General features: G+C 47.5%; 1 protein-coding gene across 2 annotated transcripts in view; it reads left to right on the plus strand.

Annotated features, from left to right (window-relative positions):
- Nucleotides 1-16,880, plus strand: part of LOC146789718 (tetratricopeptide repeat protein 21B-like) — a 468,517-nt gene that overhangs the window by 209,023 nt on the left and 242,614 nt on the right. For both annotated transcript variants that reach the window (XM_085630126.1, XM_085630127.1), the window contains exons 10-11: nt 9,795-9,867; nt 10,002-10,112. In XM_085630126.1, the coding sequence (XP_085486252.1) occupies nt 9,795-9,867; nt 10,002-10,112 (184 nt within the window). The remainder of the gene's footprint in view (nt 1-9,794; nt 9,868-10,001; nt 10,113-16,880) is intronic.

Here is a 16,880-nt window from a genome sequence, read left to right on the forward strand (position 1 = left end):
TAGGCACTGGACCATAATCAAGCTCCTGGTCCCCCCCCCTCTCCTTTTTTGACATAGTAGTAAGCACGGCGGCTCAGCCGAGGGACCCTCTCTTCCCTTTTTCTCTTTTCACCTTTTTCCTTTTTTCCTTTTGCCTTTCACATTTACCCTCCCCCTCTTCCCTAAGACATGTCACTATCCACTATGGGGGGCAATCTAGGCCTTAGTTTTGGCGAGGATATAGTGGCAAAGATCCTCAGAACCCCGTCACTACTTGATGGTGATGGTAACACAGCCTGTACGAGTGCACAGGGAGACTGGAACTCAGTAACATCTCTTTAAAAGTTACAAGTCAAAATTGCCCTCCATGGATCTGTCATGACCGAATACCTTAGAGCCAACACAGCACCCAATGGACTGCTGGTATGTACGGCACCGAGAATTTTTTTGGAAGATCTTATCTTCAGGCGGGAATGGAGCCAAATAGCATGGAAATGCACTCGCGACTGGATCGTCTTGATCATCAGCACCGCGAAACGCCTGTCTGAGGCTCTTATTATCAAAATCAATATAGCAGAGAATGGCCGAAAAACAGCCATTAGTCTATCGGCATACAAGACCCGCTTGGCAGAAATTAATTCTGAAATCTCCGACCATCGAGACTATCTCCTTAACCAGAAGATAACCAAATTACAAAAGGATCTCAAAAGATTTGACAGGGAAAAAATCTACCCGTACACTAAAGAAGATTTCCAACCCACGGAAAATGACACGATCTCCGATGATGGTTCATCTACATCCAACCAATCGGGCCGATCCTCCGGCAGCAACTCAAGTAATCAGAGCTGGGGCCGCCGCTCCAACCAACAAGGTCTGTTACCACCGCCTGGGATGCCACCATTCTACGGGTTCCAAGCCCAACCGTTTCCACAACCAGGGCCGATGTGGTACCCCCCCTACAGTCTACCCCAACCGGGGTATCAGCAACCCTTCTTCCAAACCCCTCCACCTCCTTTTCAGAACAGAGGCAGGGGCAGAGGCAGAGGAAGAAGAAGAGGGAACAAACAAGTCCAATGGCAAGACCGGGCAAACCAGCAGAGAACAACCAGGAGCATGGCACACCAAAAAAATTGATCGTCGACTTATCTTCTAGACCGTTCAACCCTGACGAGACTGCAGCTCTGGAACTAGGACTGGGTTTCGTCCCTACCCCTAAAGAGGACAACTTCAGGATCAATGAAGAACTTCATCAACTTTTTCGCAAAGTGAGACTGAGGGCTTTTTTCAAGGATACTGAAACACCAACACAGGACGACACGGGGCTGAGACCCCCCTCGAGATTTACCCCCACTACTGGGATGGTCCCGCATGAGGTCCTTACCTTTGAAAAGGCAGTCCTGAAGGAAGTCAATCTTCTGAAATCTCCCAGTCCTTTTAACAACCTTTCGAAGAAACTACGAAACGCGGTGACATCCCTCAAAAATGACGACACCATTGTAATCAAACCAGCGGACAAAGGGGGTGCTACGGTAATCCTCAATGCACAGGACTACGATCAGGAATGCTGTCGCCAATTGAGCAACACGGAGTACTATGAAATCTTGGAGACCGACCCTACCGTGACGTTACTGGGACAGATTCGCATTTTGGTCAATGAGGCATCCACGGAAGGATGGATCACACCCAAAGAAGCGGCATTCTTGGTTGATCTGACACCTAAGATGCCCTATTTCTACCTCCTTCCTAAGATCCACAAAGGGGTCTCCCCCTGTCCAGGTCGCCCCATCGTCTCAGGGATCGGCCCTTTGCTGGAGCCCCTCAGCCAATTCTGTGATTTCTTTCTACGTCCTTTGGTCCAAGCCACACCTGCATACCTCAAGGATACCCGTGGTGTCCTCAACCTCATCCAGACCATCAACAAGGAGAACACCGAGGACATCGACTTACTTCTCACACTCGATGTAGAAGCACTGTATACCAACATACCACAAGGTGCTACCATCGAGGTGATTAGCAACCTCCTACAAGAGTCTGAGCTCCCCACACAAACTCCGGCAACCTTCATCTCAGCACTTATCGCATTGGCACTCACAAATAACGTTTTCATGTACAAAATCACCATATACCACCAGGTACAAGGTACCAGTATGGGCAGCACGTTTGCGCCGAGCCTGGCAGGCTTGTACATGTCCCACTTTGAAGCTACTCACATCTTTGCGGATACTAACCCCTTCCATCAACATCTTGTAACCTGGAAACGCTACATCGATGACATCCTGATCCTGTGGAGGGGTCCCGTAACCTTGACGAGGGATTTTTTCGAATGGATTAACAATCAAGACCCTCATCTTTGCTTCATGATGACGACCAGCAAGGAGAGGATCGCCTTCCTGGACCTATCCATTTACCTCGAGAATGGAGTACTACACACCAGCACTTGCACGGATTGCAACAGCCTCCTTAGCTTCAAGAGCCATCACCCCAAAGCCCTGAGGGAAAATCTACCTTACGGGCAGTTCTTAAGAATCAGACGCAACTGCAGCAAAATACAGCACTTTGAACTGCAAGCCAATAACTTGGCAGATAATCTGACAAAGAGACACTACCCTCAACAGGTGATCAAGCAGGCTAAGAAACGGGCTAGGAATAACACCCGTGAAGGCCTCCTGGAAACAAGGGAGTCAAAAACGAATAATCTGATTACGTGTGTAACAACCTTTACCCCGCTTTCTAATCAACTTAAAAAAATCATCAATCGCAATTGGCGAATTCTGAACAGCGATACCCTGAATATTCCAACGCCCAGGTTTGCCTGCAGAAGGACTGAGAACCTGAGGGACCAACTTGTCAATACAAGACCACGACCCACACAGGTAACAAGAGAAAACACCCTCTGGAACCTTCCAGCTGTCAGAGGCCACTATCCATGCGGCACATGTGGTGCGTGTGCCTCTACCCAACATACCAAAGTACTACAATTGGGCAATATTAAATGGGAACAACGCAAGCATACTAACTGTAACACCACGAATTGCGTATATCTTATTTCATGCCCCTGTACCCTGTACTATGTGGGGATGACAACCAGAGCAATCAAGAAAAGGATCAGCGAGCATAAGAGTACGATCAGACGAGCACGCTCAGCCACAAAATTGACCAATCACTTCCTGGAGAAGGGCCACCCTTGTGAAACCATCCAATGGACCATTCTGGAAGCAAACCCCAACTGGACCAGCGATTCCCTCTTCAGACAAGAACAACGCTGGGTCGATCGCCTACACACTGATACACATGGCCTGAACGACGACATCCCTTGGTTAGAACTGTAGGGCTGACCGTGGGAACATCCACCCTGTATAGGGTCCGCCTTTTTGTGTCTATCCTTACCGTGTGGCAACACTCCACTCTATTAAGAATGAATCTGTGTAATTTTCACACCTATACACCACTTGAGATCCCGTCTTGAGCAGATCAGAGGTGGCCGTGTTACCCTTTCTCCTTGTACCACCACAACCAGCCTCACTCTATAGTCGAGTTAGGCAGGTCATACTCCTGCGTTACATGCTTATAGCCACAACACCGAGAACTTCACTACCTCTAATTATACACCATGCCTAACCTCCTTCAGATATCTACGCATTGCATGTATTTATGAAGGATGAGCACAGTATTCACAAGATGCTTTTGAGACCGCCTAGTCTCTACGTGATCCTCGTAGAACACTTTTTCCTCACGCATGCGCAGGCCCAGCATGCTACCTCCTACGCATGCGCGAGTAAGCACGGTCTCGTGTCACACTACACGCATGGGCGACTATTCTCCTAGGGACGCAGCACCTCGCGCTTCACCGGAAACAGGCACCTCCCCACTCCCATGGATTCTGCCCCCTTAAATACAACTAGTTTGATCTCTCAGCCTACCTACAAGCAGGCGTCTGGATCGGGCAGGTTTCCAGTGCCGTCACCTGAGCAACCCGTGAGTGTTCTCCAGGACTACTACCCGCCACACCGCCCGAAGTAAGTCTCGACAATGCGAATGTTTTTGTGCTCACGCAACGACTAATGCTTTCCCGCACATATACCTTGCTCTCTCCCCTCCTCGGGCCCTGTCTATTTGGAACCCGGGACCACTCGCCTACAGCCCTATAAGGTGTGGGCACCCTACGCCGCTAGACTCATGGAGTAACCCTCACTCCTCTGCTAGGTAAGCGTGCACTTCCTATGCCTCGGTTGGCTCTTCTGTGTGCATTCTCTCATCTGGTGTCTGGAGTTTAATGCAAACACAAACGTGATAGCAGTCCTGTGTCGTGTCTGCGATGGGGTAACATGGAGCGGGTCTGGGTTGCTTTTGTTACCAAGCCTTCCCGGCTTGGGTTTCAGGGCCCCCACCTCCCTCCACACATCCACACGCAACCGACGCGGTACGCTATCCACGCTAACTTGCGATACCAGAATCGAGCCTTCTTATGCCTCCATAGTGTTCTTATTGTCTGTTTTTTCGGCAAAATGTTCTAGATATGGAGACAGTGACGCTCCTCATGTGCCTTCTGTAAGAGCATGTACGTTTCTTAACTCATGTTTTTTCTCCCAATTTCCTCTTTCCTTGTTTTTCTGTGTTCTAGGTCAGTTTCAAAGGGGGCATAACTTACTCCTTTCCCACACACAACTTGTGCAGGAGATATAACCCCCCTTATTTTACCAGCGAGAGGGCTAATACCACCCTACTCGCTATACTTAGTCTGTGCACTTACTTCACTTCACTATCACCCCTGGTCCTGATGAAACACCAAGGATCACTTTGACCACCCAAGGCGTGAAACATGTCGACCATTCTGTAAGTTATCCAGACACATAACGTCTCGACAGATAACTATCAACCTACGGGTCTTTTAATGTACCAAGGGTACCTTTTTATTAAACCACCCTCTTGTTTTCGGTAACCCTTAGGTATTTTTAACTCACTTTGCACACACTACCTTGCACTGATTACTCTGGTACTCCCCTTCCACATACCCGCATGCACCCATCGGCAGTTCTCTAAAAGATCTCCGCCAAAGAGACCCTTCGGGGGACCCGTAGGGCATTGCACCGCCGGCCCGACGAGGAGCAAACGCCCGATGATGAAGCATGACATCCTTCGAGGTGTGTGAGGGCAACAAGAGACAATATTGTGTCTCCCCCGCCATCCTGAGTACCTAATCCCTGATCTAACTCCCCTATCCCTCTTATTCGTATGTGGATCCTGGTCGCTCTTTGACCAGGTTCACTAGGGAACAGTGCCTCCTTTTGTGAGTACCTCATCGATTTTTTGGAGCATAGGCACTGGACCATTATCAAGCTCCTGGTCCCCCCCCTCTCCTTATTTGACATAATAAAAATATTCTATTGCATGTTGTTGGCATATTATTCATTATTTGAAAAATAAAAATTATCAGTGCTACTGTTGTCCTCAATCCTACCTTCCCGGGTTCTTGACTGACACTTTAGGTGAAATCCTGGGATAGTGCCAGTGACATTCAGCCCCTGTGATGAAAGCTCCAACTATCCCGATTTACAAGTACGTCATTTTCCCCCTTGTTTTTGGAGCGGTAACTCTACTTCGGGCTATTTTCAAAAGCTTCATGTCGATCTGACAGGCCCTACTGAGAAAATGTATACAGTTATTTATTTTTAAGTTCTATGTTTTCCAGTCATTTCTGGAAGTGAGTCAGAGGATGAAATGATGGCACAACTTTGAACGTGCGCCAGATATACTTAGTATGAAAATATTTAGCTCTTTAAGTAGGCCTACCATTATTGATTTAACCTTTTGAAATGAAATTCATTTTAGTTACGGTTGCTTTTTTTTTTGTCCTCATTTGCCATTACCTCCACTCGCCGAAGAGAAGCCAAGCACCAATTATCTGCCATAGAATGTTGTCGATCTATCCTCCATATCTTTTTCCGGGCAGAATATGTATGTTAGGCGGGAGACTACCTCTTTGGGCAAGGAACGGAGAAGCACCAATCAATGTTAGTCGACCCAGGAGAAAAAAACGTACGGGGGAGGCTACTTCCCAGGATCTACTGGAGCCTAGTTGACATAATCATCGGACCCGGGGGGAAAAAAAAAAAAAAAAAACACGGTATCCTATCTCCAGTTAATTAGCAATTCCCAAAAGGACACCTTTTGTTTGGAGCATGATCTAGCCAGATCAGTCTTAGCAGTTTCCATACATTGATATCAGCCACGCTGCGTGAGATGGGGCTTTGGCATCCACCCAAAATTTACATATTTGTCATCTTGCCAGGATGATAGAGTAAAAAAGGAAAGACTTTGCCTGTCCAGATATATTTTCTTCCAGACCAAAAATTATTATCGGAAGAGTAATTTCCAATGATAAGCTTAAAATTGAGGCCAAAGTGGCCATTACTTCCTCCCAAAACAGCCTGATGGCCGGGCATTCCATAAACATATGTATGTCTGAGGCTGCCACCAAATTACACTTGTTGCATTTCTTCCCAGGGAGAAACTTGGAGAGCCTCAGGGGTGAAAGGTAGGCCCGGTGGAGGGTAAACAAGTGATTACGTCTTAGCCTGACTGGTTTCACAATTTTATAAAGAAAAGAAAATGATCTTATCCATAAGTCCTCACACTGGGGGATCAACTCCTTCCCCCATAGCTCTTCTGACAAGACAAAGTCTCCACCCCCCTCCTCTACCATACCCCAATACCAGATTGCCACTTCTTTGCCCCCTTCTTGCTTTTCTACCAGTTGTTGTTCAAACTGGCTGTAACTCCCCACTTGAGGACCTTTCCTATTTTCCGCCCGTGCCCAACCATCCAACTGTATATACTTAAATCTAGAGAAAGCCGTGCCCACCCTGTCCCTCAGAACCTCCCAGTCTTGTACCCTTCCATCCACCAGTATCTCTCCCCATCTTAAAATCCCAGCGTCCCTTAACGGGGTTGCAAGGCTGTCCTGCATACAGGGTGGAAGGCCGGGAGAGTCCCAAACCGGCGCAAAATTAGAATAATAGTGTAACCTGACATTTTTTCTTATCTGAACCCAATTTATTAAGGCAGATTTTAAGGTCTTTAGTCTGACTTTTTTGAAATATTTCATGTCTCCAAACTTAAATAAAAAAACCATCCAATGGGATGTCCATTCCCCCTAGCATAGCCCTGAACATACTCCCCAAAGATGATGTTACGGAAATTTTCAGAAGCATCCTCGAATAAGTTAGCTGAAATGCCCATGCGTAATATAACAGGTCTGGCAAAGCCAGACCTCCCTTTTCCCTCCTCCTTCTCAACTTCTTCCAAGTCAGCCTTACTGATTTAAAATTCCAGATAAACGAATTTATTTCTCGCTGACTTTTTTCCACTTTTCTCCGATCGAAGGACAGGGGGATTGAGTTAAAAATAAAAGTGAATTTTGGGAGAATAGACATTTTGACTAAGTTTACTCTCCCAAAAATCGAGAGTGGTAAGAATGTCCAAGATCTCAAAAGTTTCCTACTATCCGTTGCTACCCGATCTAAATTAAACTGTGCCAAGCTACCTAAATCATGAGTGATACGTATTCCCAGGTATCTCATTGATGATACAATTGTGAACTGTGGATGTGGAACGTTCCAACACTTAGGTGCCAATTACGATCCGGTAAAAAAATTCCCCGTGCGACTCGTATCCGGTCTTTTTACCGTACGAATCGTACAAGTGCCGTACGAACTGGCAATCACGATTCGCATGGTAAAAAGTCCATACGAACCGCATCGGGAATGATTTCCCACACGTCCTCGGGTCGGAAAATGTGTCCGACACGTCCTCGGACGATTTACCGTACAAACGTGAAAAGCGAAGTCCGACCGGGGAATCACGATCCGTCCCGGGCGTCCGAATGTACAACCGTATGGTTAAAAGACCGTCCGCACCGAACTCCTATGACAACCATGGAGACGTCCAAACAGGTGCCCGGTATGTGCCGTACCCCCCCCAGCCCCCGCATGTATGCGCCGTACCCCCCCCCAGCCCCTGCATGTACGCGCCGTACCCCAGCCCCCGCATGTACGCGCCGTACCCCCCCCAGCCCCCGCATGTACGCGCCGTACCCCCCCCAGCCCCCGCATGTACGCGCCGTACCCCCCCCAGCCCCCGCATGTACGTGTAGAACCCCCCCGTGTATGTACACCCGAGTACGTTCGAGTCGTACCCCCACCCGTGTATGTACGGTGCGTACCCCCAGCGCTACGGGGTACGCACCGTACATACACGGGTGGGGGTACGACTCGAACGTACTCGGGTGTACATACACGGGGGGGGTTCGACACGTACAGTTCGACGCGTACTCGGGTGTACATACACGGGGGGGTTCGACACGTACAGTTCGACGCGTACTCTGGTGTACATACACGGGGGGGTTCGACGCGTACATGCGGGGGCTGGGGGGGGTTACGGCGCGTACATGCGGGGGCTGGGGGGGGTACGGCGCGTACATGCGGGGGCGGGGGTACGGTGCTTACCGGGCCACCTACTCTGGTCGTTTCGCGCCGTACTTCGCATTTCCGGCACTTTTTGGGTGCCGTAAAAATATTGCCGTCCGGACTGCTGTCGGTTCGAACCGTACTTCCAAGGTCGTGAAACGCTGCCTGGAAGCGTCCCGACGTCACGTCGCAGCATTCCCGGATCACATTCGTATGCATATTTTCGTCGGTCTGTGTTTTTTACAATTCGTACGGAAATGGTGTTTCCGTGCGAATCGTAATTCCATGTTTGTAATGTTTTACAACCGAGTACGAGTCGGACGGCGAATACGCTCCGACCGACGGTTCGTACCCGGTTTTTACCGGATCGTAATTGGCACCTCAATCTCTGTTTTATTGGCATTAATGTCATAACCGGAGATTTGCCCAAATTCTCCTGCCTTTTTAATTACCGTCGGAAAAGCTCTCTGCGGATCTGAAGTATACACCAAAATATCGTCCGCATAAAACGCTATCCGCTTCTCCCATTCACCATATACAAATGAAGGAATATCCACTTCCTTTCTCAGAATATGGGCAAACGGCTCTATATAAAGGTTAAATAAGAGCGGGGATAACGGGCAGCCCTGTCTAGTGCCTCTGGTAATTTTTATCGGGTCTGTTAAAGTGCCATTGACTAATAATCTAGCTGTAGGAGCCCTCTACAATATCTCGACTACCCGACAAAAAACCTCCCCCAACCCAAATCTTCTCATAACCTACACCAGATAGGGCCAATTGACCCTATCAAAGGCTTTTGTGGCGTCTAGGGTCAGGGTGGCGAATGGAAGAGAAAAGGTTGTTGCAATGTCAATTGCCCCAACCAACTCACGAGTATGATCAGCCAACTGGCGTCCCCTTATAAAACCCCTTTGATCTTGGTGAATTATAGATCCGATTACCTCCCCCAATCTTAGTGCCAAAATAGATGTGAAAATTTTGTAATCGTTGTTTAGAAGAGAAATCGGCCTATACGACCCACATTCTGATAGCTTTTTCCCTGGCTTTGGAATGAGAACAATCGTGGCGTCCTTCCATGATTCAGGGGAGTTCTCCCCTCTTAAAAGAATGGCATTAAAGAGACTTGACAATATTGGGGTAATAACGGGACTTATCACGCGATATAATTCTCCGGGTAGGCCATCTGGACCCGCCGCTTTCCCTTACTTTAAATGGCCGATCGCTTTCCCCACCTCCTCTTCTGAGATCTCCTTCTCTAATGGTCTTGGTTGCTTTTCATAATGAATCTGTAGAAGCAATGATGCTTTTTATTGAAACGTATTCTAACCTTCCATTTGGTTGTTTTTGCAGAGAGCTTTGCGAGCATTTGGCTGGCCCTCAGACCAGCCTTCTATTGGGAGATGCATATATGAAAATTCAAGAGGTATGTATATGTTTTTGATGGAGCTCTAAAAACTGGTAACATCAATGCTATCCCATTAAGAGAGAAGCGAATAATGCTTGCTGAGCTTGAAAAATGTCCGTTGCTGATAGGTCTTTCTTCTCTTTCTTTCTTAGCCAGAGAAAGCTTTGGAGGTGTATGACCAAGCCCATAGGAGGAATCCAACCGATGCAGCGCTGGCCAGCAGAATCGGGCAAGCCCTAGTCAAAACTCATCAGTACAAGAAGGTCTGGAACGGAAACCATTTCACAATTGATGATGGCAATATATGGGGTTGACATTCAGGGGCTTCATCTGCATGTTGTTGAGATGTGTTCCAGGTGTTCACTGACTGGCCTATAGCAGAAGTGTTTTCTTTTATCATACATTTTTGGGACACGGCAGCCATATTTTTATTTTAGGATCACACACAGTTATTATTGCTGTTATTCAGACACATTTGGATGAGAATAGAGCATTGTATTATGCAATGTCCAGCCACCTTACCTCTGAGGAACAATTGAAGCAATACATTTATACAATTTGAAAACAATAGACACCCATCAGCAGCTGTGTTATGTGTAAACTGTGAAGTGGGTGTGACTCATATGCTTCCCTCTGATGTTTATTAACCCTTTAAGCGCTAAGGGTATTCCCCCCCTCTTGGTGGGACAGTTTCAATTTATGCCTTCATAAGTTTTTTAAATGAAGGATTCCCAAGCTAAATACATGTATTTTTCCCCACACATGTTGTGATTTGTAAAGATTTAACCTGATCGGAGGAAAAATGCCAAAAGACTGTTGTGCAAAAAGTATGTTTTTCCCCTAAAAACAAAATGAACAACTGATGGACAGAATGCTGCACAATGTCAAACATTCACCCCAGTACTAAGATCTGGGCCAAAACCCATCGTCTTTTGCTCCTCATGCCATTCCAGTTCAGACCCAGCTATATGCAAATCAGTCTTGACCCTGTTCCCCATGGGAACAGTCCAGCCCGAACTACCAGGCCAGGTCCACCCTGGACTGGAAATAAGCATCCTGGGACCGGTTTCAGGGCATCACTCCTCATTAGCCAGGCTAGCTTGACTCCAGTGGGATGGAAAGCACGGGACCCACGTCTGGGCATACCCGTCCTACTCTGGGTGGCAAATGCAAATAGAACAATTGATGGACAGAATGCTGCACGATGTCAAACATTCACCCCAGTACAGAGATCTGGACCTAAATCCATCTTTTTTTTGCACCCTAAAATCCGCATCAATAAAAATGTTGCTGTGCTGATTGACGTTATCCCAGCTTTCTGATACTGTGTAAGAGGGAAAACATTTATCCACTCATGTTGGATTCAACTTGGGGTAATTTTTTCTTTTAGCTTGGGCAAGATTTTTCCAAACTTATCATTGAACTCAGAAAACATGGAATAAAAAGTGGAGGAAAAGAAAAATTAGCGACAGGGTCTTGTGGCTTTTTGTGTCTAGGGCTTTTAAGTTCCCCAGACTGTTTTGGCCACAAAGATGTATAGTTTTTTAAATTTGTCTAAAAGCAGGCAACAATCGGAGCCTGTAACGGAACCATAGATTGCAATAATTTTTCATTGTGTACCAACCATGCAACGCTTGACAATGAAAAATAAAATCAATTGAAATTGATCATCAAGGAAAACTATAAATTTTTAGGTTTGTTGTAATTTGTGGATGCTCCATTCATGGCAAACATTGAATTTTATACTTTATGGAACTTTAGTGTCCGCCTTCCTCAGCCATTTGCTTTTTTATGCTCAGAAACCTTCAGCCATTTACATGAGACATCCCCTTGCATCAGAGTTTATAAACATAAGCTCAAACATCTAAAGCTTGATTATATTTTTTGTTTAAAAAAAATTAATATTATTTTCAATAACAAAGCCTAACTAGATTCAGTTAGTCATACAGTCTCTGATGTTATTAGCGTATAAAACAGTATATCTTCATAGCATTTACAAGCCCCTTTGCAGCATAGCCACGCAATATTTTCAGTTAAATGTTCTTGACCATGACCCTAACCTGAAACCACTATCTTCTTCTCTTTTATCCTCAATGAACAAAGACCTCCCTTACCAAGCTATCCCAATTCTAGTGCGCTGACATTGTATTTAAATATTTTAATACAGTGTATTCAAATCCAGTGCCGCATGTTGTTTTTCCCTAACCCCACTTACCAGGCGTGAATGCATAGTTTTCCATCACGTTCTGATCATAAGTAACCTATATGCCACCATCGCTGCATGTTTTTCTGCACCTCAGAATTTATTATCTTGTATCCGCTTGTGTATCACATTGTCGTTTTTTGACAAACCCTTTTTTCTCTGACCAACAAACTTAGGCCTTAAGATCTACTTCACGCTCCCCAATATGATGAAATACATCTAAATAAGTGCCGCTAATGCACCCCCAAGTTTTTCTAAAGTGCACAAATAGTTTTATGAATCGGTCTCAACATTTATCGGTTAGGCACTATTTCAGGTGATTGTGCACAGGATGTTGACTCAAGTTGTATTTTAAGGTTTGTGTTACCAGTGGCTGCAGCTGTTTCTGGGTTCTTTGTAATGTATATGAAGCTACAGCATTCAGAAAACATTAAATTCCACTGAGTACCCTTATCTCAATACTCGCACTGCTCACACATACCTAACTAACAAAACCATATACCAATGAAATTTAAAATAAAATATGTGCCTTTAATTCTTTCTTTTAAACATAATAAAACATATTTTTGATATTTAAAATTTCTTGTACAAAAGTAACATATTTAGAAATACAACACCTGTACATCATATAGGGGAAATTAAGATTTTCCCCAGCTTTGATGGTTAGAAAGTCTTTTTTTTTTTTAATTAAATACACGGAGGCTAATATTATTTCAATCTCCTTTAATTGCACCACTCACAGCAGCCCTTTAAAGAATACATTACTCTATCAAAATTCCAAACCCAACTAAAGGCCAGAATCCACATCCCTCTTCCTTTTTTTAGTGAACTGCCAACATAACATAAAAACATCACTTATAAAATGTACTAGATTTATTTCTCACGAAAGTCCAAATAACAACTCTTATTGTACGAAAAGACTTTATCCTTCCATCTTCCTTTACTGTTGCACACAAGCGAGATAAAAAAAAACCAACAAACATCAAAACTGGGTTGGGTACAAGGGAGGGATAGCATTGGTCTCCTTGTCTTTAATATCCAGATTTTCTGACCATCAAAACTGGGGAAAATATACATTTTATGGCAACACCGGAGGCTAACATTATTACAATTTTATGGTTTAAATCTCTCTATCGATTTGTCATCAACAGGAAAAAAGGACAACAAGCAATGATATATCGACAAGTAAGGCCCTACTGTCAGGGCCGTGTACGCTGTAGGTTGTCCACAATCAACACCCCCATCTCCGTCCTTGGTGACTACAAAAGAAGGGAACAATTAAAGGAAGGAAAAGGGAGAGGGAAGATCTTAACGTAGCTTATGCCCTCAGTTGTCCCAATTCGTACTCTCTATGTGGAGGCTCGAGGGGCCCCGGGCCTCAGCCAGTCTCAAGAGCTGTAGATATTTTGGACAAGTTCCCTAAATTCCGATGTCAGCAAGGTTAGTAATGGCCTTCATATTTCAGTGAAGGAAGCACTTTGGTTGGAAAAGGAGAGTGAGATTTGTTCCATCCCTAGTGTGTGCCGTAACTGGTGCAGCCATCCTAAGTTTGTGGGTAGCAGCTCTGAGCCCCAGTGGGATAGGATATTCTTTAAGGCCGCCCCCAGGGCCAGGCCAATCTGTTTGCCTTGCTTCAACCTAAGGGGGAAGGGAGAGGGTTGGAGAGTCCTAATACAATGCATGCTGGAAATCTGGAGTTCCGTGTCAAAGTGTATCTATATCTGCGAGTACCGGCTCCCAGTATTACTGTATTTTCTGGCAATCCCATAGAATGTGCAGCAACGTGGCGGTTTGCCCGCATTGGCGCCAGCACTCTAGTGATTTGGATGGGTTATAGTTCTGTAATCGGTGGAGTATGTAGTACCAATAGATAATGATTTTGGTGGCGGTTTAGATGCTAACCATATTGTGGGCCATGTGACATGCCCGGTAGTTAATGTCATCCCACTCTTAACGTTAGTTCCCTATCTGTCTGTCTCCCATCGGAGCTGGCTCTTAAGCTTAGGAGTCTCTGTAGTCCGAGCCCATTAGTCGGTACAGTTCTGAGATCATGCGTTTGTCAGACGTCTTGGCCAGGAGCCACCGCTCGAAGGCAGTACGTTGCCGCTTGGCTCCCGTGCGAACAGAGCGGTGCATTACCCAATAGCGGATCTGCATGTAGTGATACTGGGAGCGCAAAGTTCATGCGTAAGGCCTCAAAGGGAAGGGGGCCATCTGCATCAAATAGGTCCCAAAATAAACCCCAAACAAAGAAGCTAAGTGTCCCAATAAAACATTAACAATGTGTCCTTAGAGCAAGAGTCACTGTCCAGGGTGTAGATCTCTCCTTAGGGTATTAAGTAGAAAGGGGGTTAGTAGTGGCCCTATTCCCCGCTCCCCACCCAGCCCCCTACTGATGCAAAATAGGGAAAAAGCAATGAGAATGAGGTGATGTGTAGGTGTCTTGCATCATGTCGTTGTCCCAGCTGGATCTCCGGCAAGTGTAACAAGGACAGCTTGTCCTGCTCTAGCACTGATCTCTGGATCCGATCGAAGCCCAGCCAGGGAAGACAGACTGCCACTGTGGACCGAAGGCTCCGCGCTCCCACGGCTGTGCCGCCACCCCCCCCCCCCCCGGGAGCGCACAGTCAGGAGGTCCTTCATATCAAGGAGACGGCTCGCCACCAAGGAATGGATCTGGTGCAGTTTACCCACCAGGCGAAAGACAATCCTAAAGGGATGCCCCATAAGTAGAGCACCCCCTTCTCCCGGAGGCACAAGGTGACAGGTCGGAAGACCCTGCGCTTTTGCATATGGACTCTGCCAGATCTTGGTACAGAACTGGAGACTGACCTTGGAACTAGATGGGGTGCACCTCTCTGGCATGTTGCAGAATTTGCTCCTTCGTGGATGCAGGTCAGGATATCCAGAGGAGAGTCTGCCGGAGCTCTCCTGGTACCTACCCTGTGGGCACGATCGATCTTGATCTCTGTGCTTGGAGGGGCCTCTAGGATGAATCTAAACAGATCCGTCACAAACGCACTGATGTCCTTTCCATCCGCTCTGGACGCAACACCCCGGATATGTATGTTGTTGGGTCAGGACCTGTTCTCTAGATCCTCAGTGTGGACTTGCAGATCCAGGTGTTGGTCCCTGAGGCGGAGAATCTCCTGTTGGAGCTGTTCAATTTCTTCATCGCGTCCTTGTTCATGATTTTCCAGCGTGGAGACTCGTTCACCTAGCTCATCAACATCTTGGCGGACCTCTCTAAATTCTCCTGCCAGTTCAGTTTTGATAGACAGAAGGTATTCTCTTAGAGAGGCAAACAGCGTCTCTAGGTAGGGGCGGGTGATGGGCACCTCCGTGTGCGTAGAGTCTGTGAGCTCTTCCATGCGCCCCTTACCACTGAATCGCCCACCTGGGCCCTCAACATCTTTTTAACGAGCATGTCCTTGACGTTCCTGCCCCTCTTGCCTTTTCCCGAGGCCATGGTGGTAGGTAGAGAAAGGCTTCACCCTGCAGTCGGAGACCACCCCTTGGGTCGGATCAGCAGTGAGAGGTCACAGAGCCAGAGAGCGGGGCCCAGCAGCAGTGGAACTCCTTCTGGAAGGGCGGACCAGCATGGGAGGGCAACTTAGCTTGCTGTAATGCGGTACCAAATAACGGGCACCGTCTTGACAATCAGGAGACTGGGTATGCAGGAGAGCTTAAACTTGTGGTGTTAGCTGGGCCCCGGAACCATGGCCCATTTTCTCCTCCCAGGCAAATCAGGTGCCCACATAAACCGCGTGGTGATGTAAGGGCTGGAACTGCCCAGCAAGCAGTTTGATGGTGGCGTATTTTAGTGGTGCTCAGCTACCGCTTTAGGTGGGGGCATAGCGTTGCGAGAAGAGGGGGGCATACACAGCAGATGGGCCGGCCAACAGTCTCACCCCCCTCACCTTCAATGCTGTAGTTGTCTGACACTGAAGGCGGGGTCCGTACCCCAGCAAGCCTGGGGGGGGGGGGGGGTGCACCGCCGTAGGTCTTCCTCCCTCTCTGATCACTACCTGGGCAAGGGCAGGCAACGGCAGTTCTCATGGTTTCTCCCATTGCGAGGTCGCCTCCCTGGGGCGCAAGTCCTTCAGGGCCCAGCCATGAGCGGCCACAACCCTGCGGTCCTCGGCAGGTCTCCGGGTGTGTTGCAGGGTTTCTGGAGCGGTGCTGCTGCATGGTGCGGGTCCCCAGGCACGCCCAGCAGGGCCCCAGCCGTCCGAGGTAGGGAATCTGGCTTAGTCTCTGCTTTCCACAGAGGTGCACAATCGCAGGCAGGATGTAAGGCCAGGGGCGCCAATCCAGCACAAACGGAACAATCGCCGGCCGACCCGCCCTCCGGAGTCCGCAGATTGAAGGCAGGCTGCAAGAGGCGTCCACGCCTAACTTTGCCGATTCGCTCCTGAAGGTCCTCGGCTGCGAGCCGCTGCCCTGGGGGGTAGGGGGGAGGGGGGAAATCTCTGCAACAGTCCTGTTGTCAGACTGGTGCAAGTGGGCGATCCGTCTCCGCCGGCACAGGTCTTATTGTGTGCGGTCTTGGGCTGCCCACCCCGATAGCTCAGGCCGATGTTTGCTTAGACCGTGCCTGGTCTCTGCAATATTTCCTCCAGGGTCTGGTGGGCTGTTATGGTTGTCCAGGCACCCCCAGTATCTTCTGGGAGCGCCATGTCGTGTCTGGGGAGGCAAATCAATTGCTAGAGGTGATTTTGGCAATGGGGCCTAGCGGCAGGGAGTGGGGAGAGCCGAAAGTGCATCTCTCTCATCCGCCATCTTGGCCACGCCCCATTATTTCAAGTTTAAAGCTTCTCTGCTAAAC

This window comes from Triturus cristatus, chromosome 10, assembly GCF_964204655.1.
Source record: "Triturus cristatus chromosome 10, aTriCri1.1, whole genome shotgun sequence".
Lineage (NCBI taxonomy): Eukaryota > Metazoa > Chordata > Amphibia > Caudata > Salamandridae > Triturus > Triturus cristatus.